This window comes from Vicia villosa, linkage group LG2, assembly GCF_029867415.1.
Source record: "Vicia villosa cultivar HV-30 ecotype Madison, WI linkage group LG2, Vvil1.0, whole genome shotgun sequence".
Taxonomy (NCBI): Eukaryota; Viridiplantae; Streptophyta; class Magnoliopsida; order Fabales; family Fabaceae; genus Vicia; species Vicia villosa.
In genome coordinates this window covers 195,076,581-195,097,198 of record NC_081181.1, presented here as the reverse complement: position 1 = coordinate 195,097,198, position 20,618 = coordinate 195,076,581, and the positions used below count along the sequence as shown (strand labels likewise).

The 20,618-nt window shown below is 35.2% G+C and overlaps 1 protein-coding gene across 2 annotated transcripts; it reads left to right on the top strand.

The window, feature by feature from the left end:
- Positions 1–7,674: 7,674 nt before the first annotated feature.
- On the top strand, positions 7,675–13,158 carry LOC131653445 (ERBB-3 BINDING PROTEIN 1-like). 2 transcript variants are annotated; one of them, XM_058923582.1, is made up of 9 exons: positions 7,675–7,926; positions 8,006–8,090; positions 8,226–8,375; positions 8,472–8,625; positions 11,247–11,462; positions 11,543–11,679; positions 11,887–11,978; positions 12,123–12,302; positions 12,837–13,158. In XM_058923582.1, the coding sequence occupies exons 1-9, from the start codon at positions 7,836–7,838 to the stop codon at positions 12,920–12,922; spliced, it is 1,191 nt and encodes a 396-aa protein (XP_058779565.1). In that variant the 5' UTR covers positions 7,675–7,835; the 3' UTR covers positions 12,923–13,158. The 2 variants fall into 2 exon arrangements, with proteins under 2 accessions (XP_058779565.1, XP_058779566.1); XM_058923583.1 differs by having other exon boundaries at positions 7,909–7,926; positions 8,195–8,375.
- Positions 13,159–20,618: the final 7,460 nt, after the last annotated feature.

The window sequence follows — 20,618 nt, the reverse complement described above, 5'->3', positions numbered from 1 at the left end:
TCTTTGAATGAAGCATGGGAAAGGTATAAAGCTATGTTGAGAAAGTGCAAAGGACACGGTTTTTCAGACGTTGACCAAATCCATATGTTCCGTAACGGTCTCACAGCTACAAACAAGACACTTTTGGACGCCACAGCTGGTGGTTCTCTCATGTCCAAAACACCTGAAGAAGCTACTCAGATAATAGAGCGAATGGCTCTAAATGATTGTCAAGGCAATCATGATCGAACAGTAAGAGATAAGAAACCCGGAATGTTAGAGTTGAACAACAGTGATGCTCTACTTGCTCATAACAAATTGCTAACTTCACAAGTGGAACTTTTGACACAACAAATGTCTAAACTACCACAACAAATCAAGGAGCTGAACGGGGTATCTAATTCATATCAAGTTGCTAGGTGCGAATTGTGCAAGGGAGATCATCAAACAGGATTCTGTCCACCAGTGCAAGAAGAAGAAGTGAATTACATGAATAATAACCAAGGACAAAGGCAGAATCAATATCAGAATCAGCCATACCAACAAGGTTATCCACCAAGATACAACAACCAAGGGTACCAACAAAGACCACCGAATCAAGGGTATCAACAACAAGCATTCCAACCATACACTCAACCACCACAACAACAGCAAGGAGGACAATCCAAGTTGGAGGAGACAGTGAATCAGTTCATTCAAACATCAGTAATAAATCAGAAGAACCAGGAAGCGGCAATTAAAAACCTGCAAACTCAAGTGGGGCAAATAACACATCAACTTACTCTACAGGCACAAGGAGCCTTACCAAACTCAACCGGAAAAAAACCGCAAGACCAGGAGAAAATTAATGCTGTTACAACAAGGAGTCAAAGGGGTTCAGAATCGGAAAAAGAGAAAGAAGAGATAGGTGACCCTATGGCGATGGAGGTAGAGCTGGAAATAAGAGAGGACCTAAAAGAGCCAGAAGTTGTAATACTACCAATGAAACCAGTTGAAGAAAAAAATAAGAAAGATGTTGAACAGGTGATTAAACCACCCCTCCCTTTGCGAGTAACAAAGAAGGATTCAAAAGAGAAAGACGTTCGAAAATTCACGTCCTTGTTCAAAAAGTTAGAAGTGAATTTACCTTTCTTTGAAGCACTGGAACACGTACCTGTGTATAAGAAATTTATGAAGGAGGTATCGGCGAAAAAAAGATCACTAGAGGGAGAACCAAAAATGGCAATCGAAAAATGTAGTATAGTCGCTGCAGCAAGAAAAATCCCAATTAAGAGAAGAGACCCTGGGGCGGTGGCGATACCATGCACTATCAAGAATATATCATTTAAAAAGGTACTTCTCGATTCTGGCTCTAGTGTGAGTCTAATGCCGTTATCCATTTTCAAAAGGCTTGAATTAGACAAGATTAGTGAAAGTAAGTCGCAATTACGGTTCGCCGATCACACTATTAAGAAATCTTATGGAGTAGCGGAAGATGTACTAGTAGAAGTTGATAAGTTTGTTTTCCCTGTTGACTTCCACATCATGGACATTCCGGAAGATGAAGAAACTCCGATCCTTCTTGGGAGACCCTTTTTGTCGACTGGACGCTGTAATCTTGACATTGAAAAGGGGACGCTAACGCTAAAATCATTTGATGAAGAAGTAACCTTGAAGATGCTGGGAGTCAAGAAACACAGGTCAGGGGTAAATGAGAAAAATTCAACTGGTATACCGGAAGGTGCAAAAGAAAACAAAAATCTCAAAAACCTCCAAGAAAAAGTCTCTAACATATCTTCTTCAATGAAACCAAATTATGATGATGTCAAAAGTCCTAAGAGGGCTAAGGAGAGTGATAAGAATGGGGAAGATAAAGTGAAGAGAAAAGCTAGCCATGCTTTTTATCTTCATGAGTTTGTGGGTATGGAAGTACAAAGTAGCGAGTGTTGGAAAAGGAAATACCCTCCATAAAACAAGGGGTAATGGACCGTCGAGCCATGCGACGTTAAACGAAGCACTTTGTGGGAGGTAACCCACACTTCTAATGTTTTATTTTTGTCTATTTTTATTTCAGTAAATAATAAGGGAACCTTTCTGGTGAAAGCTAGGAAGAGGCAAGTAATATTGTAATACCCTCTGTGAGTCAACCCGCTCGGGCTTGTTACGAAACATTGAGGTCAATGTTTAGTTTAAGTTTGGGGGTGGATTCACTCTTTGCATTTTTTATGTTCAATTTTATGTTTTTATGTCTGTTATGTACTCCCAGTTAGAGTAAGTAGTCCCATAACAAAGCGAGAACCTCAAGCGAAGTATCAACAAGGAAGCAACATGTATGAAAGTGGTAGGAAGTGAATGTTCAAAATTTTTCAGTTTCACTTTCTTTTTCAATAAGTAACAAAGCAGGTATGAATTTTCAAACTCAAACTCTTAATGTGTGCAATGAAACTTAAGGTGTTAGTAAATACTGTCAGAAGTTCTTTATGGTACATTGTTTGTTGGATCGGCTTAGCCTTAACCATTGTGAGGAAAGCTTTCCATTGTTTACTATATGCAGGAAGACCATCAATTATTTTTGACGTGTTCGTATCATGCTAAACCGGTTGTTGCATCGTCTGTGGAAATCTGTGGAAGTGATTTAGGCAATTGTTTGAATTTGAGAGTTCTTTGAGCCGACTCCACCGTAAAAATTATCTTCTTCTGTGAGAGTGTGATCCGTTGCTAACCATTCTTTGAGCCTGAGGTCAAGATAAGTATCATAATATGCACCAAGGAAATAGCTGGTGAGTTTTGATCTCAATAAAAAGTTTTGTTCTGGACCATCAACCATAAAATTTGGTGATGTGTTTTCTCTTTGACCTTTTTAGAAAGTAGGGGAGCATTCATATAATCTAAATACAGGTTGATCTCCAAGTTGGGGAGATTCACTCTCAAAAGAAGAGTAAGTATATGTGGTAATTGGTGAAAGGCTAAAGAATTCGTAGCTTGAAAAAAAAAGAGAGAAAATTGATGGAAAAAGAACAACGTTTGAATATAATAGCTGTTGAAAAAAAATGAGAGAGAAAAACCAAGCTACGAATGGAAAAAGATGAACGGGTGAGAGAATTAAAGTTATAGAAAAGAAGGAATGAGTTTTGAATTGGATGCTTCCCTAGATTAGGAACAACCCTTGATCATCTTCTTTTCTTTGAATCTAAACCGTATTACAACCCGAGAAAGACCTTCTGATTCTCAGATTCCACAGGACTTGATGCTAGCAATTCGGTGAACGTATGATATGGATTTTTGTTGATTTAATTGTGTGGATGAGTGTTTAACCCCTCTTTTATTCATCATACTTTTTGATGAGAGTGATTAGTGCTGATTCAATTACAATTGTGTAGTGTTTTGAACTTTTGGAGGTAATTTGCTTTCAACGTTTGTTTCATGTGGATGTTCCGAGTTTGCAGGTAGAAGAAGAGTATTTGACTTGGTTACTGGATTGAATCACTTGAGAAAAACTTTTTGAAAAACTTGTTGCTTGATTGTCGGTAAACTTTGCTGGAGGTAAGTAATTTTGTTTAGGGACAAACAAAACTCTAAGTTGGGGAGAGTTTGTTAGGAGTAAATTAATGGTAAATTCATGTGTTAATATAAGTGATTTCTTCTCTAAACCAATGCAAAAATGTGATGAATCCATAGGTTTTTATTAAGAATTGAACTGAATAAGTTTAGTTCGTGCGTAAAGCAAATCGAATCACTTGTGGGTGTTATTGTTGCAGGTTTTGAGCTGAATAAGAACTTAAGAAGAACATGAGGAGGAAAGAAAGCTGGAAGTCTCAAAGGCTGAAGAAAAAGATGGAAAGTACAAAGGGCGCGCCGCGAGAGTTCCTAGGCGCGCCGCGAAAATACTTCTATTTGAGGGGCGCGCCGCGCCAGCCCGTTGCCGCGCCGCGGCCTCGGCGTTAAAAGCCCAAAAGTTCTGTTTTAAAGCCCTAGTTTCCAAGTGGTTAGAGGGACTTTTGTGAAGAGCGAAATTAGGAGAGCATTCTGAGATTGCAGCCAAGAATAACAATTGAAGGCCAATTCTTTACCAATCGAAGACATTCTATTGATGAAGATGAATTCCTCCATTGATTCTTGTATGTTCTTCATGTCTATGGAGAGCTAAATCCCTCTTGTTGAGTCTAAGGTAGTAGTTAACCTATGAATATACATTACCATTGATTAATCCCTGTGAACAATTGTTTGAATTTATTATCAATAAGAAACCTTGTTTTTAATTTACATCATTGTTGAATCTTTGATCGAAAGAAAGGATTTAACTTTTGCCCTAGGTTACTATATTGATTCAATTGCAATTTGCAGAGATGGAATTGTAATTGGGTTTTCATAATTATCGTTCTTAATTACTATTATCGTTATTGTGATTTGGAGAGATCGAATCTCATACCGGTAAAAGTTATCTAATTTGATTTGCAGACATGGAATCTTATTTGAGGATAAGTGAAGATAATGATTCAAAGGATTGTTCTATTGTGAATTAATTGATAATTGTATAGGATTAGGTTGATGAACCCTAAAGACTCAACATCTTTCTTTATTTGTTAACACAAAGTCCTTTACTTGCTTTTATTTTATTATTTGCTTTTGATATTATTATTAGTATAAAACAAACCAAGCCAAATTTCTTAACTCAAAATAAACAACTATAGAACGGCAGTGATATTAACCAATCCCTGTGGATACGATATATTACAGAAAATATTTACCCACAAATACTTTCAACAATCATATATTTATTTATTATTACATTATATATTTTTATTTAATGTTATATATATATATATATATATATGTTGACCTTGGGGGCGGGAAAAGTTTTAGACCCGCACTCTCTCATATGCCCGCGGGCTTTCACCGCCCCGCCCTCACTTTTTTGCGGGTCGGGGAAAATTTTAGACACGCACTCTCTCATATGCCCGCCCCGCCCCGTCTCGTTTTTTCGCGGGCTTTTGCGGGGCGGGCCTAAACGGGGCGGGCATGCCCGTTTGCCACCCCTACTTGTACATATGTTGACCTTGCAGCCTTCCAGATAGCATCTTTTAACATTTTCCCAGGGTACTTCTTCCTAAAGTTATTATAAAGGTGCCTCACACAGAATCTTTGTTCAAAACCTGACAAAAGTTCATCCATGGCTAGTAGTAGACCCTGAAATATCACATAACAATATAATGCATAACTAAACAATATAATTCATGACTAAAGACATAATTCTGAACAAACAATATAAACCACAACCTTTTATTGGTCTGAGATGAATCTGTATGTCGAACATTCTTCTTGACCACCTAGGTCATCAATCAACAATTGCCAAAACCAGGTCCAGCTATCTCTGTTCTCTCCTTCTACAACTGCAAATGCAACTGGGAACATCTGGTCGTTTGGATCCCTCCCTATTGCAGCCAGAATCTACCCACCACACAACCCTTTCAAAAAACAGCCATCTAGACCTATGATATGTCTAGATAACTTGAAGCTTTCCTTACATGCTTCAAAGCAAACATACAACCTTATGAAATATGGTCTTTGGTCATCATTACCTTCTAGAACTGGATCAATATTAAGCCTGATAGTAGACCCTGGGTTAGCTCTTAACAACTCATGATAATAATCATATATCCTTGTATAATCCCTTAAGAAAGATCCATCAACCATGTCTCTAGATTTAAATCTTGCCCTTATAGCCTTGGTCTTGTTAACACCCACATTCCACTTCCTTTGAGCCTTTGCCTTTATGTCGTTAATCTTCATCCTTGGGTTGTTTTTCAGAGAGTTTTGAATTCTCTTGCTTAGCCATTTAGTGATCAACATTTTCACATTATATTCTCTATTGCACTCGTGCTTGCCAACCAATTTCCTTAATTGCCATGTTTCTTCATTTGGCAATTTAGCACAATAGGCTTCCCATTGACACCCATCCTTGCATTTAACCCTCACCCTCACTTTGTCATTTTTTGTGAACCTCATATTTCTCCCACTTTGGACAGCATATGATGTCATAGCTTCCTTGAAGTCATCCTTTGACCTAAAGTACACTCCAACTTCCCATTTGTAATCTGCCATGTCCTTCTTCACATTGAACATTGGGTAACTCTTCTTTCTAACACCACCTTCTTCACTGTCACAACCACTTTCAAGTTCCTCACTTTCATTTTCTATTTCCTTTTCCAAACCATCATTATCCAATTGTTGTTTTCTCCGTTCCCCCTCTAAATCTTCAAGAAGATCATCCAAATCTTCTTCCTCTAAATCATCAAAACCATCAAATGAATCATCAAATCCCACTTCCATAGCACTCTCATAATTTTCATCAGCACTATCATCTCCACTATCAGTAGTAGACCCATCATTCACCTCACCCATATTGTCCTCATCCCTCACAATATTAATCTCTTCCCTCACAACATCCCCTTCATCCCTCACAACATTGCCCTCTTCCCTTACAAAATTTCCTTCATCCCTCACCACATTGATCTCTTCCCTCACAACACTCCCTCCATCCCTCACAACATTGCCCTCTTCCCTTACAAAATTTCCTTCATCCCTCACCATATTGCCCTTTTCCCTCATAACATTCCTTTCATCCCTCACAACATTGCCCTCTTTCCTCACAATATTCCCTTCATCCCTCACAGCATTAGCTCCCTCCTGACCAACCAATTCCTCATAAAATTTTGAAATTATCTCTTCTTCATCACGTGCAATATCATCCTTATCCCCCACAACATTGTCTTCATCCCTCACAACATTCCCTTCTTCTGCTTCTATAGGCATATCACAAAGTTCTAACTCAGCTACGGTGTGTTGAATATATAAGTCAACCCTGTAAAGATCATCTATATCTAAGGCTCCTTTATCATCAACTAATTCAAGTATGCCAAAGGTAGGATCTCTATACCAAATTCTCTCAAACTCTCTATAACCTAACTCCTTAAGAACACCAACAAATTCAAAATAACCCCACGTGTCTGCATCTATTCTCAACTTTGCAATGTCTCCTCCTTCATACTGACCATTGTCAATATCAACGAATTCACCACTGTGGTGAATGGTTAAATTCAGAAACTCGTCCATTACACCTGAAGCAAAGCAAACCCTAAATAAAAATCGTGTTTTAAAAAGCCTAAATTAGAACAAACAAACCCTAAAAATAACAATCCCTGCTTTACGAACGAACCCTAAATACGAACGAACCCTAAAAAGTACCTAATAAAGAGCGCAACATTAGCAGGAATCACAGCCATTTAGGGTTATAAATGACAAACTTGTGGTGATTCAATGATGTCAATCCTCGCTCTTCCTTCCGATTGCAATCTACAAACGGTCTTGTTCCCAGAGCTTCTTGAACTTTTTCGTATTCAGTAGATGCTAAGTGTGGAAATGAGACTCTCTGTAAATGAGACTCGAAGAATAAAAACATATAATAGTATATTATCCACATCAGCATTCATATATGCCACATAGATAATAAAAACATAAGACAACTAACAGATTCAAACGAAAGGATAAATATGAGATCATTTTAACAGATAAAGGAGTTATTTGAACTTTTAAAAATTGTGGGAATAAATTGGACCCCGAGTAAAAATTAAAAGACGAAAAAAGATATTTTGTCAATTTTTTTATTAATCTAGCTCTAACGTGTGTGCATTCCAAAGAGAGGGTAAGAAAGCTAAAACCCTACGCCTCCATCCGTATAACAACATCAACAAATCCTCTATATAAACCGCTAACCCTAATTTCTAGCAGCTTCACACTACTACATCAGCCACTCTCATTTCTCCTCCTTAACCTTCCATTTTTCACAATCAATCCCAATCTCGCCAGGCCAATTCACCATGTCAGACGACGAGAGAGACGAGAAGGAGTTGGATCTATCCTCTCCTGATGTCGTAACCAAGTACAAAAGCGCCGCAGAGATCGCCAACAGTATGTTCTATCCTTTGAAGCTTTTCTTGTTTCTGTTCATAATTTTTTTCTGATTTCACGTTGAATCTTTAATTTTCAGAGGCTCTGCAGTTGGTTATTTCGGAATGTAAACCTAAGGTCAAGGTTGTCGACATTTGCGAGAAAGGGGATTCTTTCATTCGAGAGTAAGTTTTTTTGTTTTGTTTAGGCTGCTATTTCATGTGATTTATGAATTTTGTTTCGTATGTGTATGTGTGATTTCTGTGTGTTTTGTTGTTTGTGGTTTTAGCTTATGGGGTGTGGTGTGTTTTGTAAATAAGGCAAACTGGTAACATGTACAAGAATGTCAAGAAGAAGATTGAGAGAGGTGTTGCTTTCCCGACTTGCATTTCGGTAAACAACACTGTGTGCCATTTCTCTCCTCTTGCTAGTGATGAAACGGTTTTGGAAGAAGGGGATGTATTGAAAATGTAAGATTTCTTTGAGCTCTTTTTCTAGAAAGGATGTGTATTGATTTCGTTTGTAGTTAGGAGATATATAGTAATGGTATCTTTGATTGTTTACAGTGATTTGGCGTGTCATATTGATGGGTTTATTGCTGCTGTGGCTCACACACATGTTCTTCAAGAGGGGCCTGTTACAGGACGTGCAGCTGATGTTATTGCTGCAGCAAACACTGCTGCTGAAGTGGCCTTGAGGCTTGTTAGGCCTGGAAAGAAGGTAATTATATGCAAGAGTTTTCATATATTGCTGCACTAGTTAAATCTGAGATTATTTTGATTTGATTACTTTATGTTTGATCCCTTGTAGCTTTGAGTTGATTATAATTTGATGGGTTGTTGTGTGATATTTTGATTTGGTTACTTAACTATAATTTTAGCGTGTAAGTTCTCATGCCATGATTGTCGATGATGTTTACTAAAATGATGTGAAATTGTGAACTACTTTGTGGTTTATTTCACATTTGGATCTCTAAATGATGTAAACTATTTTGAGCTATGGATTAACTCCGGTGATGCTTTTATTGTCATAGTTACACTGATAGAGATATTTTTACCCTTTTGCAGATAAAATGATTTTTTTCCTCTGTTTTTCTGTTTCTTGGTTTACTAGTTTGCGATTTCAAAGGCAACTGTTACTTCTCTTCTGTGATGAATGCTATAAAGTATGGTTGTTTGTCTTTGAGTTCCTTTCACTCTTGATTTGTAGTAAAAATGATGAGATGTATCTCATGTTTAATTGCCAGCTATTTAAATCTACTTAGACCTTTCTGTTTTCTGTTTTATAGCTTACTCGATAGTCTATTCTAGACTTCCAAGTTTACTGTATGTTATTTCTCTTGCTCATGCCTCAAGCAATCCTGTTAATCATGGTTTTTTACCATTGTGTTCCTTTCAACTATTGGCTGAAGCTTTAGAAAAATATTATGGTATATATCTTCTATTTTCAAATTTCCCAATTTGATAAAGTAGTCTCTGTATGATGAAGATGTTAGAGGCTATGGGTAAACACCAATGAAGCCTTATATTGTCATAGTTACACTGACAGAGGTTTACTTGTTTTTAAACTTATATATACACTGCAGTAGGTTGCTGGAAGTTGTTTCTATGACACTAATTTTGATGTATTATTAAAATACTAAATTCACTTCACTTTTCCGGTTCCTTTAAATCCATATTCAATGTTTTTTTCTTAATCTTGTGCCAATATATTTGGAAGACCCAAGTTGTAACCCTTATGATGAATCATTTTCTAAAAGCTATGGACAGTTGTTCAAATGATGCTTATATGTCATAGTTACTCTGATGGGGCTTATTTCTTGCAAAAGTAAATCTAGAGTTTGATTGCTAAATTGGATTTATTGACCATTATATCTTAAAATTGTGTCACTATCTTTCATTTTAATTGTACACAAAAAACCGTTGATGACAACTTTGCCGAGGCAATCAAATTTGTATTGGTTTTCCTCTTTTCCCTGTTGTCTAAATTGTTTTGGCTTTAGCAGTTTAATGCTGTACTGATGTTTTAGTCAGTATACTTGTTTACTGGAGCAGACATTCTACTTTATTCTAATTTCTAATTAATGGAATGTTAACGGCTCCCTAGATGGTTGCATGTTTCCTAGGGCTTTACAACACAGTTGTATTAAATTATTTTGGAATCTATTGATCATAATACACATGTAGAAATTTGTTTATGACAACTTTGCCGAGGCAATCAAGTTTGTATTGGTTTTCCTCTTTTCCCTGTTGTCTATATTGCTCTGGCTTTAGTAGTTAGTTGTTGTGCTGATTTTTGTAGTCAGTTCACTTGTCTACTGATGCCAACATAATAATATATCATTATAATTTATAATTTATAATTTTCTATTTTTAGTTAAAGGGATAGATTAGGTCTCCCTAGTTGTTCCCTTGTATGCTAAGACTTCAGCTGTGGTTAAATATATATCAAAAATCTAATAATTATTCACATGTGAAGCTGTTCATGACAACTTTGCCGAGACAATCAAGTTTGTATTGGTTTTTCTCTTTTCCCTGTTGTCTAAATTTATACTGGCTTTAGTATTTAAATGTTGTGCTGGTTTTTATTCAGTACACGTGTCTATTGCAGCCGACATAATGTTATTATAATCAATTTATGAATTTGTTAAATATGAAAAGCTGTAATGACAACTTTGCCGAGGCAATCAAATTTGTATTGGTTATCCTCTTTTCCCTGTTGTCTAAATTGTACCGGCTTAAATATTTAATGCTGTCCTGATTTTCTAGTCAGAACACTTATATATTGCAGCCAACATTATACACTATTATCTAATGAGTGGCTGTAAATGTATGTGAAATGATTGTTGAAATGGCAACTTTGCCGAGGTTATCGAATCTGTTTTGGTTTCCTCTTTTCCCTGTTGCCTAAACTCATAATGGCTGACTAATTAGTTTATTGTTATTCTGACATTACAGTCAGTACTTGTCTATTGCAGCCAATATAATACAATATTCTAATCAATATCTATATATGTGTGCAAGAAATTGTATAATGTTAACTTAACTGTGGTTATTGATTTAATATTGGTTGGAAATTGTTTTAATGTTATATGCTGATTTATATCTATAAAGTGACATTCTTGATTACTCAAATTAGTTATCATGTAAATGCCCTTGGTTTTTCTCTGAACTTATTGACAATTGTTAAATGACTTAGTGCATGTCTTGTTTCTTTTCATGTTAAAACAAGTTATATTCTGGAAACTTCTAGTTAAATGAATTTTTGAAAGCTAATTTATAATTTTTGTTTTGTCAGTTACGTATTTAACTAGGCATTAACAAATATTTTTTCCCTGACAGAACCAAGATGTAACTGATGCAATTCAGAAGGTTGCTGCTGCCTATGATTGTAGGATTGTTGAGGGTGTTCTTAGTCACCAAATGAAGCAATTTGTGATTGATGCAAATAAGGTTGTGCTGAATGTATCTAATCCGGATACAAGGGTTGATGATGCGGAGTTTGAAGAGAATGAAGTTTATGCAATTGATATTGTAGCTAGCACTGGAGAAGGCAAGGTAGTTGAATTATATTATAATGTATTCAAATATTACAAAGTTTCTCAAAAAAAATGTATTAAAGTTTCTTTCCTCTGCAGCCGAAGCTATTAGATGAGAAACAAACAACTATTTATAAGAGAGCTGTCGATAGAAGTTATAACTTGAAGATGAAAGCATCTAGGTTCATTTACAGTGAAATTAGCCAAAATTTTCCCATCATGCCATTCTCTGCCAGGTAACTTGATCATCTGCATTTTTATTATTTGGACTTGTTTGGATAAACATCCTTAAATGGATGCATCTTGCATAAACACATATCTCTTCAACTTATGGAGTTTAAAACAACATAACTTAATCAAAACAGACCCTTTGTCTAAACCAGATGTTTTAGTTTCAATTCTCTTGTGGTTGCACTTCAAATTTTATTTCCTTTTTTAAATAGGGCTTTGGAAGAAAAAAGAGCTCGTCTGGGTTTAGTGGAATGCATGAATCACGAGCTTCTGCAACCTTATCCTGTTCTACATGAAAAATCTGGTAATATTATAAACACAGTTTTATTTTTGAACTGACAATATTGCATATGGTGCTGGCATCAGTTGATTATCTATGATACTGATTGTCATGCCTGTTTGAGACTTTTCTTAATCATGCCTTTTCATTATTTCTTATTTTTTTCAGGTGATTATGTTGCCCATATCAAATTCACAGTCTTGCTAATGCCAAATGGTTCTGATCGTATCACATCTCATCCACTTCAGGAAATTCAGCCTACTAAAACAGTAGACGATCCTGAGATTAAGGCCTGGCTAGCATTGGGCGTTAAGACAAAGAAGAAGGGCGGTGGGAAGAAGAAGAAAGGTATGTCTGAAATTTAAGGATTTGTTATTTAAGCTTGAAAAAATATAATTTTAAATTGCCACGCTGAGTGTTTTTGATTAATCAGGAAACTTTAGCTTTTTTTTTATTAGGAACTCAAATCATTGGATTAAATTGGAAAACTGATTTTTTTTTCTTTTAACAATTTGTTCTATTAAAATTAACTATCACACTTTGACTGTTAAAAATGCTTATTTTCTAAATTCAATTGATTATGCCTTTTTCTTCATGTCTTCTGTGGCACACTTGCATCATCCGTGTCATATTTTGTTGTTCATATAAATAATTGCATAAACAGTCAAGTTTTGTTCCCACAACCATTTAAACATCTATTCTTTAATCTTCATGTTTACAACATACACACGCATCATCTGTGTCATATTTTGTTCATATAAAATAATTGCAAAAACAGTTAAGTTTTGTTCCCACAACCATATAAACCTCTATTCTTTACTCTTGATGTTTACAACATACTTGTCAACTATTGTCTCAAGAGACCTGTATCCATTTTTGCAGGTAAGAAGGTGGCTGAAGGTGAAGCCGAAGCTGTTCCTATGGATACAACGAATGGTGCCAGTGCTGCAACCCAAGAGCAAAATTGAAGCTGCATAAAATCCTTGATTACACTTTTGGTCCCTTTCAATTTTGTTACATTTTTCCCCTAGTTGTATCTGTCTGAATGTGAGTTTTGCATAGCATTCTGACAATGTCAATAGGAATTTCCATGTGCACATTCCAATATTACCTTGACATGAATGCTATATGTCTGTTTAAACATAGCTGTGTTGTGTTGTGGAGTTTTATTTAGAACGAAGTAAATCAAATTTAAGAACCAAAATTCCATGTTTGTAGGTCTGGTTAACTTCTGAATGGTATTAAAAATATCATAGCGGCTTTAACTCCACTTTCCACTACCCTACAAAAATGACTTTACAACGAATGCTTTGCTACAGGAAACATAAGTTAATAAATGGCGCCTCCGATTGTATGATTCACTTGGTTTCAAGGCTGGTAGTTACCTTGTCTTAATTAGTACATAAAAATCCTGCTCTTTCTATGGATTCGACAGTTGAATTATATTAATTGGACGTGTAGACTGATTTTATAATTGAAAGTTGGAAATGACTTATGATACATATAAATAACTTTAGATCTCTCATAAGTGATAGTAACATTCTGTTTCTTTAATGTAACTCTTTTCAGGTTAGATGTTTCTGAGCTGGACTCAAAGCTTTCTGAACAATCAAAAATCCACAACTTTCTGTACTCGGACACATACACATGCATGTCTAGCTGCTAATAAAATTGATAATGCTATAACTACCATGAATAGTTATGCACCTTGTACTTATTAGGTTCACGGTCAAGCTGAATGCACTTACTTTTTATATATATTTTCAGACTGATAAAAATAAGAGACTAAAGTACACCTCAAAGTTCTATACTTTTTTCCTCCATAATGTTCATGAACAAAATCAACCTGAGGAATGATCCTACTCCATAAAGCATGTCTTCAACCTTCTTGGAATACCACATCCTCCATCTCTCCCAAAATATAATGGCAAATATCAAAACTCCAAAACCAAAAGTGAATCCCAACTCAGCACTTAAGAAGTTCCAATCAATATTTGAACTCTCATCATGTGTTTCAGATCCTTGTGGTTGTGGTGAACACCCTCTCTTTTACCATTGGAATTTTGAGTCAATGGATATCCAAATAGCACTTCATTACCGATAAAAGAATATGCTTGAAATGACTGAATTTGTGTTCCAGTTGGTATTTTTCCCACCAAATGATTGTATGAAAGGTTCATAACTTCAAGAAATGATAAACTTGCAATTTGCAAGCTCTGGATGAATCTCTCCACTTAATGAGTTGTTGGAAAAATCTAAGGACTCGAGATGTTTTAGATTGCTTAAAGAAGAAGGTATCTTTCCCGAGAAAGCGTGTTGTGACAAGTTAAGTGCATGCAGTGCTGTAAGATTCATAAGCTCTTCAGGTCTTGGTCCTTTAAAGTTGTTGGATGAGAAATCCAATGAAGTTATTGGCTCTTCAGTTATTGATTCATAAGCACTTGTAGTGAAGGTATTTGGAAGATCTCAATCGGGCATTTTCCGTTGATAAATTCATGACTTCAGTCAAGAGCTATAACATCTCCTTTGTTGTTGCATGTAACTCCATTCCATTCACAACAATGTTTGCTTGGATTCCAACGAACAAGTTTTTTGGAGTTGGTTGAGTTGAATGTGAGGTTGTTTTTCAACTGGAGCAATAAGGGTTGTTGATCACCAAGACAATAGTTAGTCACAAAAACCCAATTGATGATGAGGTTTATGAGACAAAAGGGTAGCAAGGGGAGCCATGAACATGGGTGTTCATTAAACCGACATTAAAATCAAACCATGGTGTTTGGGTCGAGTATTTTTTAGTTCGGACAAAAATCAAGCCAAATCAATGAAACTCAATATTAATTGATCCGGACAACGAATTTCTAAAATTCTACCTGCGAGCCCGTCTATCTGAAACAACCATATTAATTCATATAATTTATATCAACATTATCATGCAAATTAAACGATATTCAATTTAAAAAAAAAATGAAATATCATTTGTGACATTCACTATCTATACGGAAAAACGAAGAAATTAAAATATTTATATTATTATGGAAAATTAGTTGATGTAAAATAAATATTTTCAAAAAAGTTTTTTTGCATGTTTGTTTCTAACGTATCCGACCAATCCAACTCAAATCAACTCGTTCTTTCTCAGTATGGTTCGGTTTGAGTTTATAGATATTTTTACAAATTTAATCCAAACCATTTATTTTTGATCAATTTAAATATCAGATTATCTTGAAATCAAATCAAAGCGAACATCCATAGCGATGAAATCATGAAATCATAAACGACAAACAAGTTGTTATAAAAATGGTTTATGTTTTTTTTATAAAATACTCGAGCTTATGTTTTGTTTTCTTTTTGACCCATTTTGGACGCTATATTTAACCCATTTTGGACGCTAGCTATCTTGTACACACGATTCAGATCTATTTCTAACAAGATTGATTAAATTCTTCTCAATTGACCAACGTAGCTAAGTTATTGGTCGACGACTTTGAACATACGGATGGTACAACAATCACTTCATAAGACTAGGCTGAGAATAAATTGGGATGAACTATGAACTATGATTTTCAATTAAGTCGACTCCCATAAAAAAAGAAATTGATTATTTCACTATAGGTGCTGAAAAAATATCCTATAAAAATTCGAAAATATCACTCTGAACGAAAATACATTTTTGAATGTACCATGAGTTTCACTAAAATACGTCTCGGTGAATCTCATCGCATATTATTTTTCTATTATTTAGTCCGAAGATGCATATTCGGTCCCACTCTATCAATGTATTTCTAATTTAACAAGTGAGTAACAAATTTGAAAGTGCATTTTTGAATTTGTGAATTAGGAATTCGATAACATGTCACCTTTGCATGTTAGCTACAATTTCTAAAGTTCATTTTCGAATTCTTCAAACATGATTTTTAATAAAACAGAACCTTGCATGCTCTTCTTGTTGGGAAAATAACAAACATAGAGAAAAAGAGGAGCACAATCACAACATAAGAACATTAACGTGGAAACTCCAAAACCGGGTAAAAAACCACGGCCGCTGTCAATAGACAACCAGAGAATAACACTATGTGAAAATTATTACAACACATAATATACCCTCAACTAACCCAGGCCCCCAGTACACCCATACCCTACAAAACAAATATTTAACTACATCTCACAACACTCTAATACAAGAGCATAAGAGAATAAAGAAAATCAAATACAAGTATAAAGTGCTTTTGAATGTTGTAAAGAAAAACTTGAGTCCTATATATAGCATTAGACTCCCTCTTATTTTACAAAACTAAGTGATGTGAGACTTCTTCAACATGTATATTTTCAACCAACCCCAACAATCTTCACATTGATTGAAAATAATACATAAATTTCCATTGTCTTCACCAACAATCATACTCCACCATAAATAGTAAAGTCACTTGAAGCTACACCACTCCAAGAATTTACAAAACTAAGCGATGTGAGACTTCTTCAACATGTATATTTTCCACAGACCCCAACAATCTGTTGGGGAATCCGGGAGAGTCGGGAGCACCAATGAGACCAATGCTCCAGGGCCACAAGAGAGGGAGGCGCCACATCTCAACCCAAAACCTTAAGGTGATAGGTAAATGGATCTTCCCTATTATAAATCCAACATTCCATCCATTCATAGGCAATGTGAGACTTTAATCACTCACACTTGCACACAACATTCTCCCCCATAAGTGTGAGTCCCCCACATTCTATAATAGGATCCAACATCGGATTCCGCTCTCACTCCCCACTAAGCTGAACCGCGACTTTGATACCACTGTTGGGGAATTCGGAAGAGTTGGGAGCACCAATGAGACCAATGCTCTAGGACCACGAGAGAGGGAGATACCACATCTCAACCCAAAACCTTAAGGTGATAGGTAAATGAGTTCTCTCTCTCTCTTATAAATCCAACATTCCATCCATTCATAGGTAATGTGGAATTTTAATCACTCACACTTGCACACAACACTTCCTCCTCATGATCCTTCCATTTTTAATCAAACACAATTTTCTCTCAAAACCCTTACAAAAATTCCTTTCATTCTCAATCCAGTTTTGCACTCCAAAATTTTATTCTTGTGTTTCAAGGTAAAAGGAGCAAAGAAGCTGGAATTTAAGGTAAAAATCATTTATTTCATTCCTTATTGCACACATTAATCTGGTTTCAGAGCTAAAAAAGTTACTTTGCATCCGAAAATGCATTTTCGGATTCTAGGTGAGTTCACACGAAAGTGCATTTTTGAAATATCCCAGTGTTCATTTCAACCTATTCTTTAATATTTTATGTTATTGTTTGCCTTAGATATGGTGCACCATGATGTTTCTCCCAAACAAATTGTGTCTACGGATGCCAAACGTGTTGATGTCAAGGAGGTATATACGGACAACCAATTTACAAATGGACAATAGTTTGAGTTTCACGATCATATGCTCTAATGGATTCGTACGGATGCATCCAAATTGGGGTTTGGTGTTGTAATCGTAAGGTCCGATAACGGTTTAGATAGAAGACTTGCATTTGTGACAATGAGATGCGAAAGAAGTGAGAAGTGCAAAACTCCTCTCCGAAAGTTCAAACGAGATGACACCAATTTGAGGAAATGTGAATGTCCCTTTAAGTTGCGTGATTATCTTTTGAAAAATAAAAAATAGAGATTTTATGTGATTTGTGGTTTACATAACCATGACATGTGTGGCAAGTTAGGCAACCATCCCATTGCATGCCTCCTTATGCCGAAAGAGAAGAAAATCGCTTGAGACATGACATTGAATATGGTGCAGCAGAAAAACATACTTGCAACTTTGAAACATAAAAGACCCAGAAATATCTCAAATATCAAGCAAGTATACAATATTCGTGTCCTTAACTAAGCTGGTTTATATAACAACTCAGTGACAATTCTGAAGATGCATGTCTAAAAATTTTAAGCGTGAAATTTAATAAAACACCACCTTGCATGTTCTTCTTCCTCATGATCGAACTCAACTTCATTCTCAAAACCCTTAAAAAACTTTCTTCCATCCTCAATCAACTTTTTCAATACCAAAATATCATTATTGTATTTTATCACATCAAAGGGAGCAAAAGAAGCTGAAATTTAAGGTAAAGTTCATTCATTTTATCCCTCATTCCTTGCATTAATATGATTTTTGAGCTGAAAAAAGAACATTGAGTCCGAATATGCATCTCCATACTAAGTTTCGTGTGTTTCAGAGATGCATCTCAGGAACACATGAAACTTTGAGTTTTTCAATTTGTTTTTATGTTATGATTGGTATTCGATATGGTGCACCCGAATATGTTTCTCAAAGCTACTGTGATGATGGATGTTAAACCTGATGAAGTGAAGAATGATGTTAAACTGATTGGTACATTGATTCTTGTCGAGATAGATGTTCGTGAACAATTTACAAACAAACAACAGTTTATTGTTCGTGAACATATGCTACAATTGGTCCGCATGGAGGCCGGTAAATTGGGGTTTGACGTTGTAATCAGAAGTCTAATAATGGTTCTAATAGAAGACAAATATTTTTAACAATGATGCGAGAAAAGTGACACATACCAACAACCGATTAGGAAATTGAAAGTGATGATACTAGATCGAGAAAATGTGAGTGTCAGCTTAAATTGCGCGCATATCATAAGGAAAATGATACATGCAATTTAATGTGGTTTATAGTATATATAATCCAGGGCCGGCCCTGTGGATGTGCGGGGAGTGCTACCGCACAGGGCCTCCAATTTTTTAGGGCCTCAAATTTGATAGATATGCTTAATATACATACAAAAATATATATTATATATTTTTTGTTCCATTTTCAATCACATGTTGTAGGCTAGCCGAGTGGCTGGGTAAGTTTAATGTTGCAATTAACTTAATCAACTTTTTTTTAAATTTTATTTTGCAATAATTTAATCAATTTTTAATTTTTCTTTTATTAGTATATTGAAGTAAATTCTATCCAGCCTACAACTTTAATATATTTTATTATTATTTTTTTAAAATGCTGCAATCAACTTAATCATTTTCTTTCTTTCTTTATTATTATCTTTTATTGATGAAGAAAAATTTTTAACTGTAAATTTAAAAATATTTATATTTTTTATTATTGTAAATCGGCGCATTAATAAATTTGAAATAATAGTTGTAAGACTTTGGAAATTTAAAATTTCTCATTGTTGGTTAAAAAAACACTTCCTTATTAATATTATCAAAAAAATTTCAAGGAATTATTTCCATTCGTTAAATGATATGAACTTTTCTATAAATAAAAAATGATAAGAGTAGAAAAATGCGAAAAATCTAAATTTTGATGAGTCAATTTCTACATAATATCTTTATATCATTTTTGTTTTTATATAAAATTTTATTTACAATTTTAAATGAAATATGTTTTTTTTTAATTTGTCGTGTTTTTGTTTATTAAAGGCCTAATTTTAAAATAGAATATGGCCTCCAAATTGTTTGGGCCGACCCTGATATAATCATTCCTTGTGTCACAAGCTAGCCGTTTGTCCTATTGTATGTCATCTTGTTTCGGAAGAGAAAGAACTTGTTTCAGACATGACATTAAACATGGTGGTGCCGAAAAATATAATTTCACTTAGAAATAGAAAATACCTCAAAATATTTTAAATATCAAGCAAGTATACAATGCGCGTGCCCGAAACCAACATAATGAGATACATACATCTTTTGGTATGTGCATTATTGTGTTAGAACACTCATTCAAAGACAACATCCTTTATTCACAATTGGTTGACAGCATATCTCAGACGAGATTGAATTTTATTTTTCACGAAGCCAAACGAGCAGATAAAACAGGTTCATATAGCTTAAACTGTGGTTGTGCACTTAGGAAGATGTACGGTTATCCACATGCTTGTTTAATTTCAAATAAGATAAAGCTTGATAAACTGATACATATGGATGAAGTTTACACTCACTAGAAAAGGCCCCGGTTGGATGACGATGATGTGACGAAGGATGATAAATCAAGTACAACTATTATGACAGAATGGAAAGTAGATTTTTGAAAGCCGATGACAACATAAAATTTCACATCAAAGAGAAGTTGAGGAAGATTGCCTATCCTGAAACAACATATTTGAAACCACTGTCGGAACTAGTTAAAACAAAGGGCGCCCCTAAAAAAGTAAAACCGACACAGAGGGATAACTCTACAAGACGGTCTTCTTCATACTTTGAACATGTCGACTCACATTTTACGAATTCTCCAACTCCAAAATATAAAATAAGTGTTTTCAAGGGTGCTCGTATTAGCATACCATCTCCTTCACCATCGTTACCAAAAATCATCCACATTGAAGATATGTCACTTTTTATGCACAAATACCTTGAGCAGATTGTAGATGTTAAACGCGACGACAACTGTAGTTGTCGAGCTGTTTTGGATTTTCTCGGTAAAGGAAAGGAGAACCACTCATTTGTCTGCCACCGGCTTATACAAGAGTTGACGATGCATAGGAAATCATACACAACTCTATACAGGAAAAAATAACATTACGATAAAATTCTCAATGCTCGTGTTCCTTGTGTTAATGGTCCGACACAGATTGAAAAATGGACGCGCTTCCCTGAAATGAGACATCTTATAAAAAATTCTTATGATAGG